The sequence below is a fragment of the Rhineura floridana genome, chromosome 5 (assembly GCF_030035675.1).
Source record: "Rhineura floridana isolate rRhiFlo1 chromosome 5, rRhiFlo1.hap2, whole genome shotgun sequence".
Taxonomy (NCBI): domain Eukaryota; kingdom Metazoa; phylum Chordata; class Lepidosauria; order Squamata; family Rhineuridae; genus Rhineura; species Rhineura floridana.
Window position 1 is genome coordinate 940394 of NC_084484.1, and position 17945 is coordinate 958338.

The following is a 17945-nucleotide window of genomic DNA, read 5'->3' on the forward strand; positions in this document are numbered from 1 at the left end:
AGAAGCACCTCTGTGGGGAGGGAGTTCCACAATTGAGGGGCTGCCACGGAGAAGACCCTCTCCCAGGCCATCCACCCAAGCTTCTGAGTGCAGCGGGACTACAGAGAAGGTCCCCTCTTGTGGTCTGTCAGAGGGTCTGTCAGGAAGGAGGCAGTCTTTCAGATATTTGAGGCCTAAGTCACTTAGGGCTTTAAACACAGGCCTGAGCACCTCAAATTGGGCCTGGAAACGAGCTGGCAACAAGTGCAGCTGTTTTAAATCAGAGGTTATAAAAGATATAGATAGAAACAGCTGAGTTAGCATTGGGCCACTAAGTTCATTCGCCCATGTCTCAGCTATCCATGCCAAGTCTGCCCTCATCAGTGATCAAACTGTGGATGTTTTATTCTGGACAGAACTAACATTTAACAACAACACCAGGCCAGGGGTTGGCAAACCAGCATCCCCAGATTCTGAAATACAGCAAGCGAAGCAGAGGGGGCAAGAGCTTTGATGTAACTACCCCCCCCGTATGCTTTGCCTACCTCTGTATCTCCCCTTACTTATCATCACAGGGAAAGTAGTCCCTTGACCTTCTCCCGCAGGACCGTGGCCTAGACACATTATTTCCCTGACACATCTCTAGTAACTACAGGTATATAGCAGGGGACAGTGTAGGGGACAAAACCTGGAAGACTCTCAAACAAAGAAAACTATCAGACATGACGCATGCCCCAGCTCTCACCTAGGATAGAAACTCGCCACTCCTCCCTGTCTCCTACCCAGGAAGGGCAGAGTTCCATTCTGGATTAGACTCCTACTCTAGGGGCATGAAACAATTTTCCTCAAAAGGAAATATTCTCACAGCCCTTCAGTTGTATTAAGGAAAAGATAAAATGGCTCCACAAATGGTCAAGATCCTATATATTAATTTTTACATGCTTCAGTCCAGCCATAGGAAACAATCAAGGGAGGAAGGCAAACTCCTGCACTGCTAATGTCTGAGTAGAGAGCCCTTTATGCCATACTTGGGCAACCTGCAGCTCTCCCATGAAGCCCACTCATTTTCCACAATCACCTGACTGATCAGCCATTAACTGGGCAGCAGGGAAAAGACTGCTGTTCCTACATGAAGCAGCACAGAGACAGTGATTTTGCCTGTGTTTGGGAGCATTGTGGAGGGGACGCTTCAGGCTTGCCCTCTCCCACCCTCCTGATGCAGCCAACCAGTTATGTCTGCGCTGGGAGTGCTGTGGGGTGGAGGATATTAAATTGAGAGTAGGCAACTGTGTAATGGCCCTGCCCACCACTGGCCACGCCCACTGTAGCACGCATCCCCCAAATGCCCACCCACTGCTTACGTGGCCCTTGGGACAAAAAAGGCCTTCAAATTACCCTCTGTACTTAATCTATGTACATCTCTTTTCATCTTTAGAATCTATCTCTTTGAAATTCAGTGGTTTGGGTGGGTGGGATGCACAACAAGATTTCAAATATAAGAGAAATCACCAATTGCTGGATTTATCCAGCAATTGGTGATCTCCTGCCTGATAAGCAGCAAGTGTATGGTGTCTCTTTCTCTGGAAAGGCTTTGAATGACCTGAAGTGTACCCAGATGATACCCTTCAATTTCACACATGTACTGAGGAATTTTGAGTCTTTGATTCTGTAAGCACTGAGTGCCTGCACCAAGTATCCAGGCAAGGAAAGTGGAAAAGCAAAAGTGAAGATATATGAACTCATTGTCAGTTACCTTTTACTAAGTTATTGAGGATCTTCCTTTAGTGACCCTTGGGATAGGAAGCAGGGTTGTGTTAAAATTTGTAATGATCACTTTTTTCTTAATGACATTTTTGGTCCCAATAGCTGGATCTGTTCGGGAGCCTTTGCAAGCTAAAGAAGAACCTGCTACGGCCCCCAGCACTGCTGTCCCTACTCAGTTTAAGCAGAGGACACCCATGTACAACAGTAATTCAAATGCAGCTGCAGTGACACCTACCTCTCCTGTGACTCCTCCCGCTGCCTCTCCAGCAGTACAAGTGCCACAGGCAACTCCTCAGCAGGCACCCCCCAAGAAAAACCTCTCTCTAACAGTAAGCAAGTGTAGGGTTATGTAGTACTACTAATATCCCAGGATGTGTCTGTAAATAATTCTTTAACTCACTGAGAGTATTGTCATTATTTGTGCGTGTTACAAATAGACTCCAGCTCTGATGATCTGATGTGTGCTATGCTTACACAGTTTGTGATCCAGTAAGCCAGAAGTAAGGGACTGGATCTCTCTCCATCCACCCCGTGGGCCAACTTTGATGAGTGGGTGGGACTACTCACCTGTCAATCACCTGGTGGCATTATGACATCAGGTGATTGACACCTGTCAACGTTTGAAGGAGAGGTCACTTAACAGCCAATCAGATGACTGGTGGTTACAACAACCTCCTTTGAAGATGGGCCATCTCATTGGCAGGAGACCCTTTGAAGTCAAATGGAGCATTTTCCTTTCTGCAGAGAGAGCAGTTTGAATTCAAAGGGCTTCCTCCAGTGCTAAAATCGAAACAACTTCCTTTGGTAAGAAAAAATGCTCCATTTTTTAACAATAACTTTTTATTATTTTTTATAATGAAGAATGATACAATATACACTTTAAATTGAAACAACAAGAAACAAAGGAGAACAATAGCCACGTTTGCAATAACTTTCATCCATAAACCTGAGAGCACTTCAGTTTTAAAAAAGATTGGTAAGGTGGTAGGCGTTGGGGGATAGAATATTGCAGAGGATTAAAATAACGGGTTGAGAAAGGATTCATGAAGACATCGGGAGGAGGCAAATAGAGTAGAGGGGGGCAGGGATGAAGGAATCAGCATCTATGTGTGTATATGAATTTTACAAACAACACCAAAGTCATGGTTAGCAGGAATTAAAGCGTGGAGAGAATGGTCAGTGACATATGTTATGAATGGCCACCGAATTACAGTATAATCTTCCCGCTCAGCTTCGCCTTGTAAGACCTTGAGATGGTGGGTGAGTTTTTCCAACAAGGTTATATAAAGTGATTTCTTATACCAGTTTTCCAAATTAAATTAAAATTTGAAACATCTTTCCACCCCTGTGAGATTACCGGCCTGGCAGCAACCAACAAGTAACGTATTAAGGGTTTTGAAGTTAGATCTGAGTTGTTTCCACAAAACACTGACAAAAGGCAAAGTGCTGGGTCTGGTATATTGTTTGACCAGTAATGGCACTAATTTCTGAAATTATGAGGGACCAAAACCACTGGACATAAAATGTTCCATTTTTAAATGGAGCCATTTTTTAATCTCTCCAGAGGAGGAAGCAGCTGGAGGAAGCACTTCGAATCCAAGCTGCTTCCTCCCACCCCTTTTGAGAGGCAGTGACTGGCCCAAGGTCACCCAGTGAGCTTCATGGCTGTGTGGGGATTCGAACCCTGGTCCCCCAGGTCGTAGTCCAACACTCTAACCACTACATCTTTCTTGCAGAGGGAACAGATGTGTGCAGCACAAGAAATGTTCAAGACAGCAAACAAAGTTACTAGGCCAGAGAAGGCTCTTATCCTTGGATTCATGGCAGGATCCAGAGGTATGTATTAAAAATTATATTTCTTTATTTGAATATCAAAGCAGTATAGCTGAACATGTTATTCAGAGGCCAGAAGCATTTTTATGGCCCTCTTCTTGGGGATGAGTGGTGATTGTGGTCTGCATGGACTGAGCTGAGCTATCTCTACGCATCTTCAAAGCAATTGTTTTTTAAGAGTAGCACACACTTTTCACAGGAGGGAGAATTAATATGCGAGGGCACTAATCGTACATGCTAGCGAGGAGCTTGTTTTCTGCATCGCTTCTGGCTTAAACCGTTTCTCTTTCTCTTTGCTAAGTTCCTCTGATGCATTTGATCTTGACATGTATATCTTGTTGCCTCCACAGAAAATCCTTGTCAAGAACAGGGCGACATAATCCAGATCAAACTAAGTGAACATACAGAGCTGCTGCCGAAGGCTGATGGCACAGGAAGCACCACCACGCAAGTTGACACAGTCTTTGAAATGAACTATGCTACTGGGCAGTGGACCAGACTAAAGAAATACAAACCATTACCTAATTTTTCTTAAACAATTCAATAATAAAATGTAGACCAAACAGACCATAGAATAAGCCAGAATGTACATAGTGTATTGACTAGACAGAACAACATTCCTGTGTACGCCTTGTAACCACCCAGCATACTAGCTGTGATCGGCTCCAGCTGCAGGAGGACAAAGGACAGAATTGCGATGCTTGTATTTTTTAAATTATTATTAAAGAGTTGGGGGAGGGTGCAATGACTCACGAAGACTGAATGATAAGAGCTAAAACATTTCCACCTTTAGGGGAAAGAGGTTTGTGTTCAGATGCTTGTGAGAGACCAGACTGAGGAAATGCCTTCCAGTTAAGACTATTTTTACAGCAGTGGTGCTCGGTTGACTAGATTCTGTGTAAAAAATGGGCACTGCTATATTTCTCTTCTGTAACTTAGTGTATGTGGTATATGTCTGGTTGGATACCCCTCACTGTAGCGGCTATACAGTGATTGTGAAAACACGAAGGGTAATAATTTTTTATTTTATTTTATTTTGCATACAGCAACTAAGGAGTTCCTTCATAGGACTGCATACTGCCAGAAGTGGTTCCCATGAGTGGGCAAAGAACCACAGAGCCCAAACCAATTCCCTGGTGTCATATCATACTTGCACATCTCTTATAAATGGGCTACATTTTTATATGTATACATAAAACTATGTAAAGTAAGCCAGACCAAAAAGTTAAAGGGCGGGGTTTTTTTGGTCTGGATGGCAGCAAGTGTCGAACTTCTTCAGTGTCAAAATGTAGGACTTTGATTGCCGTGCTGCTCATCCCTGTGCTCTTTAAAGCTGGTGTTTCAGGGTAACATAACTAGTTCCAAGAAAATGAAGCATGTTGTCTTTTTGTTCCCAACTGATACCTTTTGAATCTACCAAAGACCAGTCTTCAAAATGGCGTCTGTGAACATAATAACATGGTGAAGTTATGTTGGAGGATTGTCCCTGTGTCCGTGTTGGCATGTGTTAAATAGGAGTTAAAATGGTAATCCCATTATGGCTCATCCCTCATTTTCCCCCCTAGGGTTAATGTAGCTACCATCGCTGGAGAATGGTTCTGTGAAACTGAAGGGATCCTTCAGAATCTTTTCCCATGCGCCCATTCACAGGGATGTGGATCATGGCCAGGACTTCATGAGATCTGAGAGCCTTTTTAGCAGTAGCTCTGCTGCACAGTGGGAGAAACAGAGGAGGCTCTGCCTTCAGAGTAGTTTCTTAACTGCTGTACTCTTGGGACTTCAATTCTGCTTCATCGGACCTTGATAATTTTCACAGTTTACGGTTGGGGAATAATAAAAGGAATCATACTTCTGTAATTTCCATCAGTAATTGTGGGTACAAGTTTTAAAAACCTGAGGTTGAAGGAGCAAGGCACAGGTTGCACTAGCAGTGTGGGATACAAGAGAGCTTTGTGTTGGATTCTAGCTCTTCAGATACATCCAGGCTTCTGTTTTTGGCATTTTGCATTTCCATTTATCAGACTATACCTCATCTGAGAATCTTAATCTAGGAAGAAAGACAAGGTCTTATTCAACATTTTGTTCTGATGTAATCAAGCTGTGTCTCAACTTGTTAAAACAGAAAATAGCAGAACTCTTCTGGGATAGTGATGTTTGGTTTCATGTTCCTTGCCCTAAACATGGTTGAGAGAACACAGGGTTGGGTATTGACAAGAGAGCATTATTATAGCTTTTGTCCTAACAATTTTACTCATCAGCTGAACAAGTATTAGGAAAAAGTAGAAAATGTGTAGTTTCAGAATGGGTTCCAGCTAAGGTCATTTAACCCTTTGTAAAGCTAGAATGTGACGTAGTAATCTAAGAATTAAGAACAGGGTAGCTTTTTACCATTTGTTTTTGTTTTACCATATAAGTTTTGAGGTCACAGGAAAAAACCCTGACAGTCTAGTATTTAATATAGAATCTTTTATAAAGGCAATTCTTTATATATTTTTGAAGTTGGAAGCTACAGAAATGTTTGTATATTGAACATTTAAAATGGTAGCTGGCAAAACATTGGGTGCAAGACACAGGCTCTACATTAGTTTTCTTGCATCTAGATTTCAGCCAGTAAAGTCAAGTGTTTAGTAGGTAGGATTTTAAAATGTTTAGCAACTATCACAAGAGATGTGATTATTTTATTTTATCCCTTCTCTTGGCCAGATTTGAGCCGCAGCATGACTTTAAAGTTAATATTCTTAAGCTGGAAACTTTGTTTTAAACATTAAGTTACAGGTTTTAGGTTTCATCTTGTGAAGATTAAAATTATATAAATTAAACTAAACTAGGTCCAGAAGTTGGGCTAAAAACACACACATTTGAATGCCTGCGTGAATATTTTTCAAAGAAAACCTGAAGATGCACTTGGGTTTACTGAAGGCTGCCTGGGCAGCTTATGTAGGGCAAGAAGATCTTAACCCAATTTGTATGTGTGCATGTACATTAGCACAGAGTCTTAAGTACAGTTGCAGACATGCTTACTAACATAGACAAAGTGTAACGGAGCAAAACATGTAGTTTGAACACGATAGACTGCTTGTTTTTGCCACGAGGCGCTGTACATCTTTGCCAATGAAAAAGTTTGCATTCACTTCTGTAATGGTTAGCTCCTTTATTTAGGAGGTATAACAGGTTTACAGGGTCTCTGATGGCATTTAGTTACAGGAAGAAAACTAGAAGTGAAACTGCATGTGGTAAGCCCTATAAATTGACGTGCTTGGAGGTAATATGCTCTGTAAGAAGATTTTTGTGAAATTCATGCTGTGAAGTTTGTTTTGTAATAGGAGGAAGCCAGTACATATTCTATTTTGAAGGTACAGATGTGTTATCTTCAAAGATGGATATTTTCAACATCTTTTTGCTCCACATCTTAATATGTGAAAGGACTTATCTGTGGTTTCAAAGTAATGTATGAATCTTCTGTTTAAGGAGAGAATTTAAGGATGTGTCTTCAAAAAGGGATAAGAACTACATGCAACTATAAACTAAGCTGTATGACTTAGTTATGATGTGACACAGATAGCCCCAGCTGGAGAGGCGTATATAGTAATGGGCTCCATAGCAAGGCACAGATGCAAATCTCTTCATGCTGTCATTCTCTGGCCAAATCTTTCTTGTGCTCCTTCAGCCTAGATCATCACTCAATCTAGTGGAAGATATTTGATGAGAAAGGCTGTAACAAAAGTTCAACTTCTTTTTGCCCAGCTATCAAGAACAATACATGGTATCCCCCAGTTCAAGAACACTGAAAAAGCTTTTCATGGAAACCTTTGAAAAATGCAGCTTTACTCCTGCCTTATGGGTGAATGTTTGTTAGAAGTGATGATGGCCAAAGTAGTCTTTGGCAACCATACAACTTTTCCCCCATGGATCATGTTGAAGTGACACTTGCCAAACTTATCAAAGGTACTTATAGTTTGAATTGCATTTTCATAGCAAACCTGATGGAGGGATTCATCAGATAAATGTTTTAAGCCAGAGCCCTTGGGGATCTGGTACCTTTATAACAAGCAAATATTTTGTAAACTGTTGAATATTTAGTATAGTAACCCATATGTTTTCTAATCTATTTTTTGTTTGTACAGATGTAAATTCAAAACCTCATGTCCTTGGGTACATATTTTCAACATAATATAGTATGTATAATAAAGTTCAGATTTTTCTAAGAATATTTCCTTTTTCTAATAGCACCATAATTATAAAGTTCAGTCTCCCTTAACATTTCATTAGGGTTTACAAGCCTGCTGGATCAACCAATGGCCCATCTAGTCCATCCTGTTCTCATAGTAGTCAACTAGTTGCTCATGGGAAACCCGTAAGCTGGTAACCTATATTGTGTCTGGTTCTTTTTTCCAACTTGTTTGAGTGAACAATACCGTTGAAACACTGTCTGCTCTTAGAGCTCCATGGAATTGTTCAAATAGTTTTTAATGTAATGTGCAGACATGTTGCCTAGAATCATGTAGAAGAGACACCAAAGTCATTTGCCAATGCAGGAAGCCCATTTTTACTCCCTTCCTGATAGGTAGCTCAGTAAGATCTTACTAATGCTTAGTTCAAATTACCTTTCCTACAATTGGAACCTTTCTCTGGAGCAAGAGAAAATAAATGACCTCCATCTGTGTGACACCCCTTCAAATATTTAATGGCTCTTCTCTAGGCTGAACAAGTCCAGCTTTTGGCAGGAGCTCTAATCTCTTCACTACCTTTATCATCCTCTAGACGTGTGCCAGTTTGTCAGTATCTTAGAACTGCAGTGCACCAAAACGTACATGGTAGATTCCAAGAGGGGTCTGGCCCAACTCTGTATAACTGCTCAAAATGAATACTCTGCTTACGGAAATTTTAAGGTACCATTGACCCATTGACTGGTATTCGAGAACTCCACAGACATTTGTAATAATGCAAGGGGAAGAGATAACTGTATAATTAAAGGATTTACTTACACCTTTCTGAGGCTTCTGAAAAGAATGTGAAACAATGCTTACAGGTTGGCTAGTTGTTCTGTTGCACTCGTGTTGTGCAAAAAAAAAAAAAAAAGACCCATAATGGGAATTTGTTGATTAAAGTGCAAGGCTATGAAACATTAGTATATGGGCTGCACTAAAAAAACTAATCTCAGACATGCTACCCCAGTTCAGACATCATGACTGCGCCATTGCTTAGCTGTCATGAATATACTGTCAGCTTGTGTGTGTCCCTCTCCTTACGCTGAAATTCCCTCCTTAGCTTCCCAGTTTGTTGTAACCATAGCTTGCCATGCTGTTCAAATTTTTGATTACCACTAATCAGAACTGGAAACCTGCTTCAAACCATAGTTTCAGAGCCTTCCTAGGTGAGACACATGACATTCCTAATCAATTGCCTGATGTTTCCTTTTATCTTCAAAACAGTAGTTTTGAATAAGGATTGTGGTACTGGGGCGAGGGATAATTGTTTCTCATCCACACTGTTTTCTGGATCTAAATCTCCCTCTGCAATCATGGGGTCTATCTGTTTACCTTTTATATTGGTAGAGTTGCTGTTTGATCTGAGATTTTTTAAACCAAATTTGGACCTTATCCACACCTTGAGTGAATTGTTTCTGAGAATGATTTTTCCTATTTGCACTTATGGCAGGTTGTGTCCCATTTGCCTCCCTAGGGAAAGGTTAGCGATGACTATTGCTTCATCTTAGACATCACAGCAAACTTTGGTTACTACAAATCAGGCTGTGGAGGAGGGAATCTATGGACATGATAAGGAATGGGATAAAAGAAGTAAGTGAGCTTGCTCAGGGTTTCCAACCATGCCTTGAGTGCAACACAAACTAGACCAGTGTGGTCGGAGATTGTTTCCTGATTCCTAACTGAGCAGAGCAGAGAAAGCTGCCTCAGCTGGTCCATAGGATATACAAGTGAGCCAGCTCTCAGAAAGCGAGTGAATAGGAAGAGCGAACGAGTTTGGCAGGGGAGGTCCCTAACAAAAAGTTGTCTTGTAGACCATCCTAGACTAGTGGGACTGTTAACCTTCAAAGAGGACAGGACAAAGCCACGCTGTTCCAAAGCAAGTGGGAAAATAGAAACAAGGTAATAGTGACTATGGCCAAAAAGGACACCCCAGTGGTGGTGATCTGCAAGATGTGTTCAATGTTTGTTTTCTTGCCTGAAAGAACATGGTGTACACGTGCAACAAGTGCAAGCTGGTTGTGCTGCTGGAATAAAAAGTGGGAGGCCTGGAGTGGCGAGTGGCCACACTCAAGGGTATAAGAGAAGATTTAGAGTTCTTAGAACACTGGAACAACAGCAGCAAAGAGAATTACAGGAGCTGGAAGAACAGCAACAAGTTGAAGAATAGAGTGTTGAAGATGAAGTGTTGAAGTTGAGGAAACTGGAAAACGGTGACTGCAGCAGGAGAGCTAGAAGACACTGCAGCAGTGGAGCTATGGGCTCACTTTCAGGTACTTGAGGATGAGACTAGAGGGCAGCCTGCAGAGGAAGAATTGCAGGAGACCCCAAGGGACAGAGAGCAAGAGGCTGGAGCACATTCGAGCAGAGACAAGGAACCACACCCTTTGTAGAGAAAACTAGTACTAGTAAGAGACTCAAATATTCCAGAAAGACACATGGACTTGGCAAGTACGCTGTCCCCCTGGGGGATGGATTCAAGATGTGACTGAAGGGTTGCCAACACTCATAAAGCCCACTGACATATATCCCCCCCCTTTCCCACTAATTTCTTTCAGCTTGTACTTTTATTTTGGATGCGAACCAGCATGACTATTTGCTTTTTTAATTTTGTGTATTTTAAAATATGTATGTAAACAGATTTAAATAGAAGCTTCAATCATCAAATTACCTGCTCTTGTCCTATTCCTCTACAACAGGAATGGGAAAGTGCACCTCTCGGATGTTGTTTGACGGCAGCTTCTGTCATCCCTGATCACTGTCCATGTTGGCTGCTGCTTGGCACCATTTTTCTTTAAAAATATTTAAGCCAGTTGGGAATGACAAAGTAAATGTGTGATACCTTGGTATCAATTAGGCAGTCAAATTTGACTGCCTTATGATGTCACTGAGAGCAAACAAAGCCCTCACATTGGCTTCACTGGGAGAGGGGAATATATACTGCTAAACAATCAAGCTGGTACTGTGATGAAGGGCTGCCAGTCCCCCTGCACACCCTTCCCCGTCCCAGGAGCCAATTCCCTAGCCAGGGCAATTGATCCTGGCAAGATATCCTTCTCTGCCAAGGCTGTGCACAATAGCCCTGCAGGGTAGATAGCTGCCACTACCCCTTATCTAGTTAATCACCCTGAGCCAAGGGGAAGCTCAGAGCCCCGTAACTTGCCTGAGATCCCAAGAGCCAAGCAGACACTCCTTGCTCTGGAGTCCTAAACAAACATCCCAGTTTACACAGTACAGTAGTCATGGTCAATGTTCAAGGTACTGGGTTAGAACCACCCCTCTCCTGAAATGAACACACACTGGTAAATAGAAGTAAATTTATTAAAGAATAAAAAAGAAAAGTGCACAGTTACATTAGGGCCCTGCTTCTCAGTGTCCCGCTTTTCGGCGTTCCGCTAATACGGCGCCAGCAGGGCGATCAGCTGGGGGGGCTGGAGCTCCCAGCTCTCCAGCTGATCTCCTCCTCTTCTGGCGCGATCAGACTCCCATGCTCGATCTGATCGCACCAAGGAGGGGAAGATCAGCTGTAGTGCGCTCCAGCTGATCTTCTACTCTGGCACGATCAGCGGGTGAGGTTCCAGACCCTCACGTGCTACAGCTGATCCACTTTTCGGCAGGGGTCTGGAACCTAACCTGCCGTATGAGTGGGGCCCTACTGTACAGTAGCAAAATGGTTTCCTAATATCCACACCCAAGAGGGCAAGGTAAAACATAGAGTGATTAATCACAATAAAGAAAACAAGAAAGCTAAATAGTCTTGTCTAGTACTTACATGAAGGCTTTCAGTTGCATAGCTACCCCTCCTCAGAGAGATGTCAGTCAGCATAGTAGATGGCAAAAATGGAACCTCACTGGGCAACATCACGTAGGCATGACGGAACCCAGGAAAGGAACAAAGAATAGAGTTTTCTGCCCGTACTTATTGCAAAATCCCCCAGCCACAGGCCAGAGACAATTAACCAAACAGGCCAAATCGTACATCCTCCCTCAAGCCTGCCAGACGTCACATCTTCCATGGAGCCAGTCCTCTGCTGACAAGAAGGTGTTAAGTCAGGCCTCTGATTCCACATCTTTCCTAAAGCTTCCCAGACTTTAGATCTTGTTGCAGCCAGGCCTCTGCTGATAAGGTGTTAGGTTGGGACTCTGACTACACATCCTCCCTGAAGCTGGGCAGACAACTGCCACTCATGGCCTCATTGCAAAAATCAAATGTTAACCTGTGAAGATCCCACAATTCTCTGCTACACAACCATCTTGGATGCAGGTTTTCAAGACAGATACCACCTGTACCAGATTGTACAGATCAGTGTTGTGAAACAATATCTTGCAAGACCCTGGAGTGCACACACAGAGATACCTTGTCTATGCACAAGTGTGGATAGTGTCCCTTCTAGTGAAGGCTGAGTGTTTTGTCTTCATTGTAACATTGGGTATATTGACATCTATTTTCTCAAACAGCAGTAAAGTACTTGCCAACACTCATAAAGCCTACTGGTGCATATCCCTTTCTTCTCATCCATGTGGAAACAAATGATACTTCCAAGCAGTTACAAAGAACTCACATCAGACTTTGAAGCTCTGGAAAGGAAACTCAAGGACTTTATGGCCCAGATATTTTTGTCATCCATCCTTCCAGTACTTAGGAGTAGAAAGAGAAAGAAAAATACTCTAGGCGAATGACTTGCTATGAAGGTGGTGCTGATGTGAGAGATTTGGATTCTGGCTACACTTCCTGGAAGATGGACTGGCAAGTGATGGGTTGCACTGCACAAGGACAGGGAAGAATGAGTTTGGCCACAGAATTTCATCAGGAGGGCTTTAAAATAAATCCTACAGGGGAGGGAAACTTAACCTTGGAGGTAACAATTGACAAAAGCTTATGCACAGAAAGAGTAACTGAGAGAACAGCTCTGGTGGGGCACAATAACAGTCTTAATAAAAAGGTAGGAAGGAAACCGGACCATAAATCACATGGTCTTCAGTATCTATATATTAACGCCCGGAGGCTGGGAAACAAACAGGACGAACTTGAACTCTTAATACAGGAGAGTAAATACGACTTGAGAGGTATAACGAACTTGTTGGGATGACTCCCATGACTGGACTACAGCAATTGAAGGATATAACTTGTTCAAAATCAACAGAAGAAATAGAAAGGGAGGTGGAGTTGCACTACATGTTAAAAATATATATCCCTGCACAGAAATACAGGAGGATGAGCTTGGTAGCCCCATCAAGAACATCTGGATTAAAATAAATCGGGCAAGGAATAAAAGGAACATAATGGTTGGAGTCTACTAATGAATCAAGGAGAAGACAAGGATGAAACTTTTGAAAAACAATTATTGATGTTTCAAGGAGGTATAAATGTAATAGTAATGGGGGACTTCAATTACCCTGGTATCTATTAGGAGACAAATTCTGCCAAACGTGGCCCATCCAAGAAATGCCTGACTTCTGCTGCTGATAACTTTCTCCTACAGACAGTGGAGGAAGCAACTTAGCGAATCAGCTATCCTTGGCTTCTCACTAATAGAGATGACTTAGTAGATGAAGTGGCAGTTACGGGAACTCTGGGGGAAAGTGACCATGCTTTCTTTGAGTTCTTGATTTTAGAGGAAGCAAAAGCTGACAGTAGCCATACGCGTATGCTGGACTTCAGGAAAGCTGATTTTCATAAACTCAGAACAATGATAGAATCATAGAATGGTAGAGCTGGAAGGGACCTATAAGGCCATCAAGTCCAACCCCCTGCTCAATGCAGGGATCCAGATCAAAGCATTCCCAACAGATGGCTGTCCAGCTGCCTCTTGAATGCCTCCAGTGTCAGAGAGCCCACTACCTCTCTAGTAATTGGTTCCATTGTCGTATGGCATTGTCGTATGGATCCCATGGCAAGTGAACCTAATGAGAAAAGAAACCCAAAATGCACAATTGCACACAATTCCAACAAGGGGAAAAGGTGGGAAACAGCAGAAGAAGCCAATGTGGCTTCACAAAAAGCTTAGAGATGACCTGAAAACAAAGGACACGAATAGAAAATGGAAGGAAGGTCAGGCCACAAAGGAAGAGTACAGAGAAGTAGCACATAATTGCAGGGATGGCATCAGGAAGGCTAAAGCTGAGAATGAGCTGAGGTTAGTGAGGGATGCTAAAAGCAACAAAAAAGCTTTCTTCAGGCACATCCATAGTAAAAGACAGAGAAAAGAAATGGTGGCACAGCTACTCAATGAGGATGGCAAAATGCTAACAGATGACAAAGAAAAGGCAGAAGTGCTCAGTTCCTACTTTGGCTCAGTTTTCTCCCGAAAGGGAGTATATGACACTCCTGGGAAATGGGAAGTTGTAGGGGCAGGATTGCAGCTTGTGAATGAACGACAAGGTCAAGGAATACCTAATCACTTTGAATGAGTTCAGCTCTCTGGGGCCTGATGAATTGCATCCTAGAATAACGCAGGAACTGGCGGAAGAACTCTTGGGACCACTGTCTATTATCTTTGTGAAATCATGGAGGACTGGTGAGGAGGGTTAATGTTGCCCCTATGTTCAAAAAGGGCAAAAATGAGGAACCTGGGACCCACAGGCAAATCAATCTATTACTTCCTGGGAAAATTCTGCAGCAGATGATGTGTTCAATCTGTAAGCACCTTGAAAGCAATGCAGTGATTACTAGAAGCCAACATGGATTTATCAAGAACAAATCCTGCCAGACTAATCTTATCTCATTTTTTGATCGGGTAAGCTCCCTTGTAGACTGTGGAATGCTGTGGACATAATGTGGCTCAGCAAAGCTTTTGACATAGTGAGAAATCGTGATTAACAAGCTAGCTAAATATGGGCTAGATGGAACCACTATCAGGTGGATTAATAGTTGGGTACAGAATTGTACTCAAAGAGTGCTTATCAATAGTTTCTTCTTAAACTGGGGGGAGTTAATAGTGGGGTACTGCAGGGCTGAGTCCTGAGCCCAGTGCTCTTCAACATTTTTATTAATGACTTGGATGAGGAGGTGAAAGGAATGCTTATCAGATTTGCAGATGATACAAAATTGGGAGGGATAGCTAATACACTGGAATATAGAAACAAAAAGTGATCTTGATAGGCTGGAGCATTCGGCTGAAAACAACAGAATGGAATTTAACAGGGATAAGTGCAAAGTTCTACACTTAGTAAAAAAATCAAATGCACAATTATAAGATGAAGAATAGTTGGATCAGCAATACTGCATGCAAGAAGGCTCTTGGAACTGTTGTTGATCACAAGCTGAATATGAGCCAACAATGCGATGTGGCTGCAAAAAAGGCAAATGCTATTTTAGGCTGCATTAACAGAAATATAGTTTCCAAATCGCATGAAGTACTAGTTCCCCTCTATTCAGCACTGGTTAGACCTCATCTTGAGTACTACATCGAGTTCTGGACATTACACTTTAAGAAGGATGCAAACAAACTGGAACAAGCTCGGAGGAGGGCAACAAGGATGATCAGGGGACTGGAAACAAATATTGTAATTCAGATGGGCTAGATGTACTGCCCATAGTTCCAACCAGTTTATGCTGTGGGCTGCTGTATCTGTGGGTGACCATGTTCCTTATGCTGACAGAAAGCACCCCACCCCTTCAGGTTGGCATTGGTAAATATTGTAATTCAGATAGGTTTCTCAGGGATATGCCTTTTCTCAAAGTTATTCTGATCCAGCCACCACAGTAGAGGGTGATGGAACTGACATGTGACAGCAGTGCATTTGTGAGTCTTGTGTGCTATGTGTTCCTGAAGGGGAAGCAGTGTCCATTGCAATGCTCTGGAGTGAAGTCTGGCGCATGACACCAGATCTATGCATGACCAGAGCCTTTCTAGCCACTGAATTCTGGTGAAGCAGGCTGAGTACAACCTGCCTTATCTTTGAGAACCTGTCCATGGGTGGGGTCAGGAATCCTGTGTCTATGATGCCCCAAGGTAAATTAACTGATATATGAGCTACAGGTGACTTTTTGGAACACTGCTCAGGTATCCGTGTCTTCCCAGACACTGCAACATTGTCTGCAGGTCCAGCTGTGCTCTGGGGAGCAAACTGTCATTGAGATATGCATACAGAAGTATGCTCTGGAGGTTAAAGTACCACCAGAGCTACCATGATTCTTGTAAAATGCAGGCATGAGCCTGTATCGATAGTGTTTGCTGTTGAATGCAAATTAAAGGAATTTCTGGTGATATATATAAATTGGCACATGAAGGTATGCCTCTTTCAGATCTAGTGAGGTCATGAAGTCCTCAAGAAAAACATTTTCGATAGCTCCATATAAAACGTCTTATATTTTAAGAATGTCATAAGGAATCTGCGTGAATTCTAATTTGAGCCCATGCCTGATCTGTGTTTGTCATCCGTGTGTCTGATATTGTGAGGTCCTAAGCCTGGGTGAAGTGCTGGAGCCTTCCTAATTGTTAATAGTATGACAATGAATCCAATTACCTAGGGAATTCATGGGCTCTCCAACACTGCAGTCTGGACAACCACCTGTCAGGTATGCTAGACTTGGATTCCTGCATGGGGGGGGGGGGCACGATGGCCTTATAGGCGCCTTCCAACTCTACTATTCTATTCTATGATCTAGGGCAAGAAGTAGGTTTAGTCCTTAGGCTGTTATGCACCATACATTTATAGCCCTCCCGCGTGGTGTAGTGGTTAAGGTGTTGGACTATGACCTGGGAGACCAGGGTTCGAATCCCCACACAGCCATGAAGCTCACTGGGTGACCTTGGGCCAGTCACTGCCTCAGAGAAAGGCAATGGTAAACCCCCTCTGAATACCGCTTACCATGAATACCCTATTCACAGGGTCACAAGTTGGAATCGACTTGAAGACAGTCCATTTCCATTTCCCCTCCTAAAAATATCCAGGTAGCTGTAGTTTACCCCTCACACAGCTACAATTCCCAGCACTCTTGCCTCCAAATCCTAGAAACTGTAGGTTGGGAGGGGAAATGTACTGTAAACATATAATGTGTATGCAACCTTAGTGGTGACACTATCTGGTACCAGCCCTGCCCATATGACCAATAATTATAGGCCAGCAGCATCTGGAGGGCACCTTCTTGAAGAGTCATTAGTTATCATTATCTCAACAATTTTAGAATTCTTTCACAGAGAGCTACCGAGGGCCATAAGTTCAGTACAACACAGCTGAGATAATCCTAAATAATTAGCTAAAGAAGAATTTTGGGTGGTATCCAATAGTGGCAGGTTACAGCTTCAATTATTATACTCTGTGGCAGTTAAACGTGTGTGCAACTTCTTGATCTCAAACTTCTTGCATTAATACTATGGTGGATCTTACTTATTGTTCTGCTGAAGAGGTTAGTTAACTTTTCTACCAATGAACTCAAAATAGTTGATTACAAGCAGATTAGTAGAGGACATTGTTAGAAGCATCACACTATTTCAGCAGAGAATTGGTCAGCTCATTGTAACAATATTGATTTGAGAAAATGATGACATTTGCAACTAGGCTGGATAATAAAGATGAAGTTTTAAAGCACATATAGATTTCAAAGTGGTTTAATTCAGTAGTAAATCAAAAAAGTGGCAGTATGTCTGAACACAGAACTTTAACTACTGTGTCTTCCATTTTAAACTTTGTCCTTTTAGTTTTCACCATGGAATGTCGACTGTAGCCAGAAACTTTCTTGCAGTTCAATATAAGGCTGCTCATTCCATTAGCTTGAGATGGCAATTTGTAAGTGAGGTTTTACACTTTAAGTGGTTTTCCAATTTTTAAAAGATGCAAACTAACATACTGACTTCTGGGGTACTTTTTGACCCCAGGTGCACTTTTCATTGTATAATTTACACATAAGTAGACCTACTGGGGTGTCCTCCCAGGACATTGTCACAAATTTTAATGTGTACAACATCCCAAATTTTCAACCAGTCACCACTTACCGTTTTCCTTCTGGAAAGAAAACCCCACTGGTGTCCAAAAATGCCCCAGCAAAAAGCCTGGGGGGCAACCTGCCTTTTATTGTGTAATTTACAGCAAGTAGGCCTACAGGGTTGCCCTTCTAGGATATTGTCACAAATTGTCACCCGTACAACATCGCCAAATTTCAGCCAGTTAACACTTATTGTTTTCCTTCTTGAAACAAACAAAAAACCCCACTGGCATCCA

The 17945-nt window shown here is 42.4% G+C and overlaps 1 protein-coding gene across 1 annotated transcript in view; it reads left to right on the forward strand.

Annotated features, from left to right (window-relative positions):
• NELFA (negative elongation factor complex member A) overlaps positions 1-4321 on the forward strand; it is a 51686-nt gene extending 47365 nt beyond the window's left edge. Inside the window, exons 9-11 of the mRNA XM_061629796.1 lie at positions 1846-2072; positions 3480-3579; positions 3927-4321. Coding sequence (XP_061485780.1) covers positions 1846-2072; positions 3480-3579; positions 3927-4111 — 512 coding nt within the window. The 3' untranslated portion in view covers positions 4112-4321. The remainder of the gene's footprint in view (positions 1-1845; positions 2073-3479; positions 3580-3926) is intronic.
• The last annotated feature ends 13624 nt before the right edge of the window (positions 4322-17945 follow it).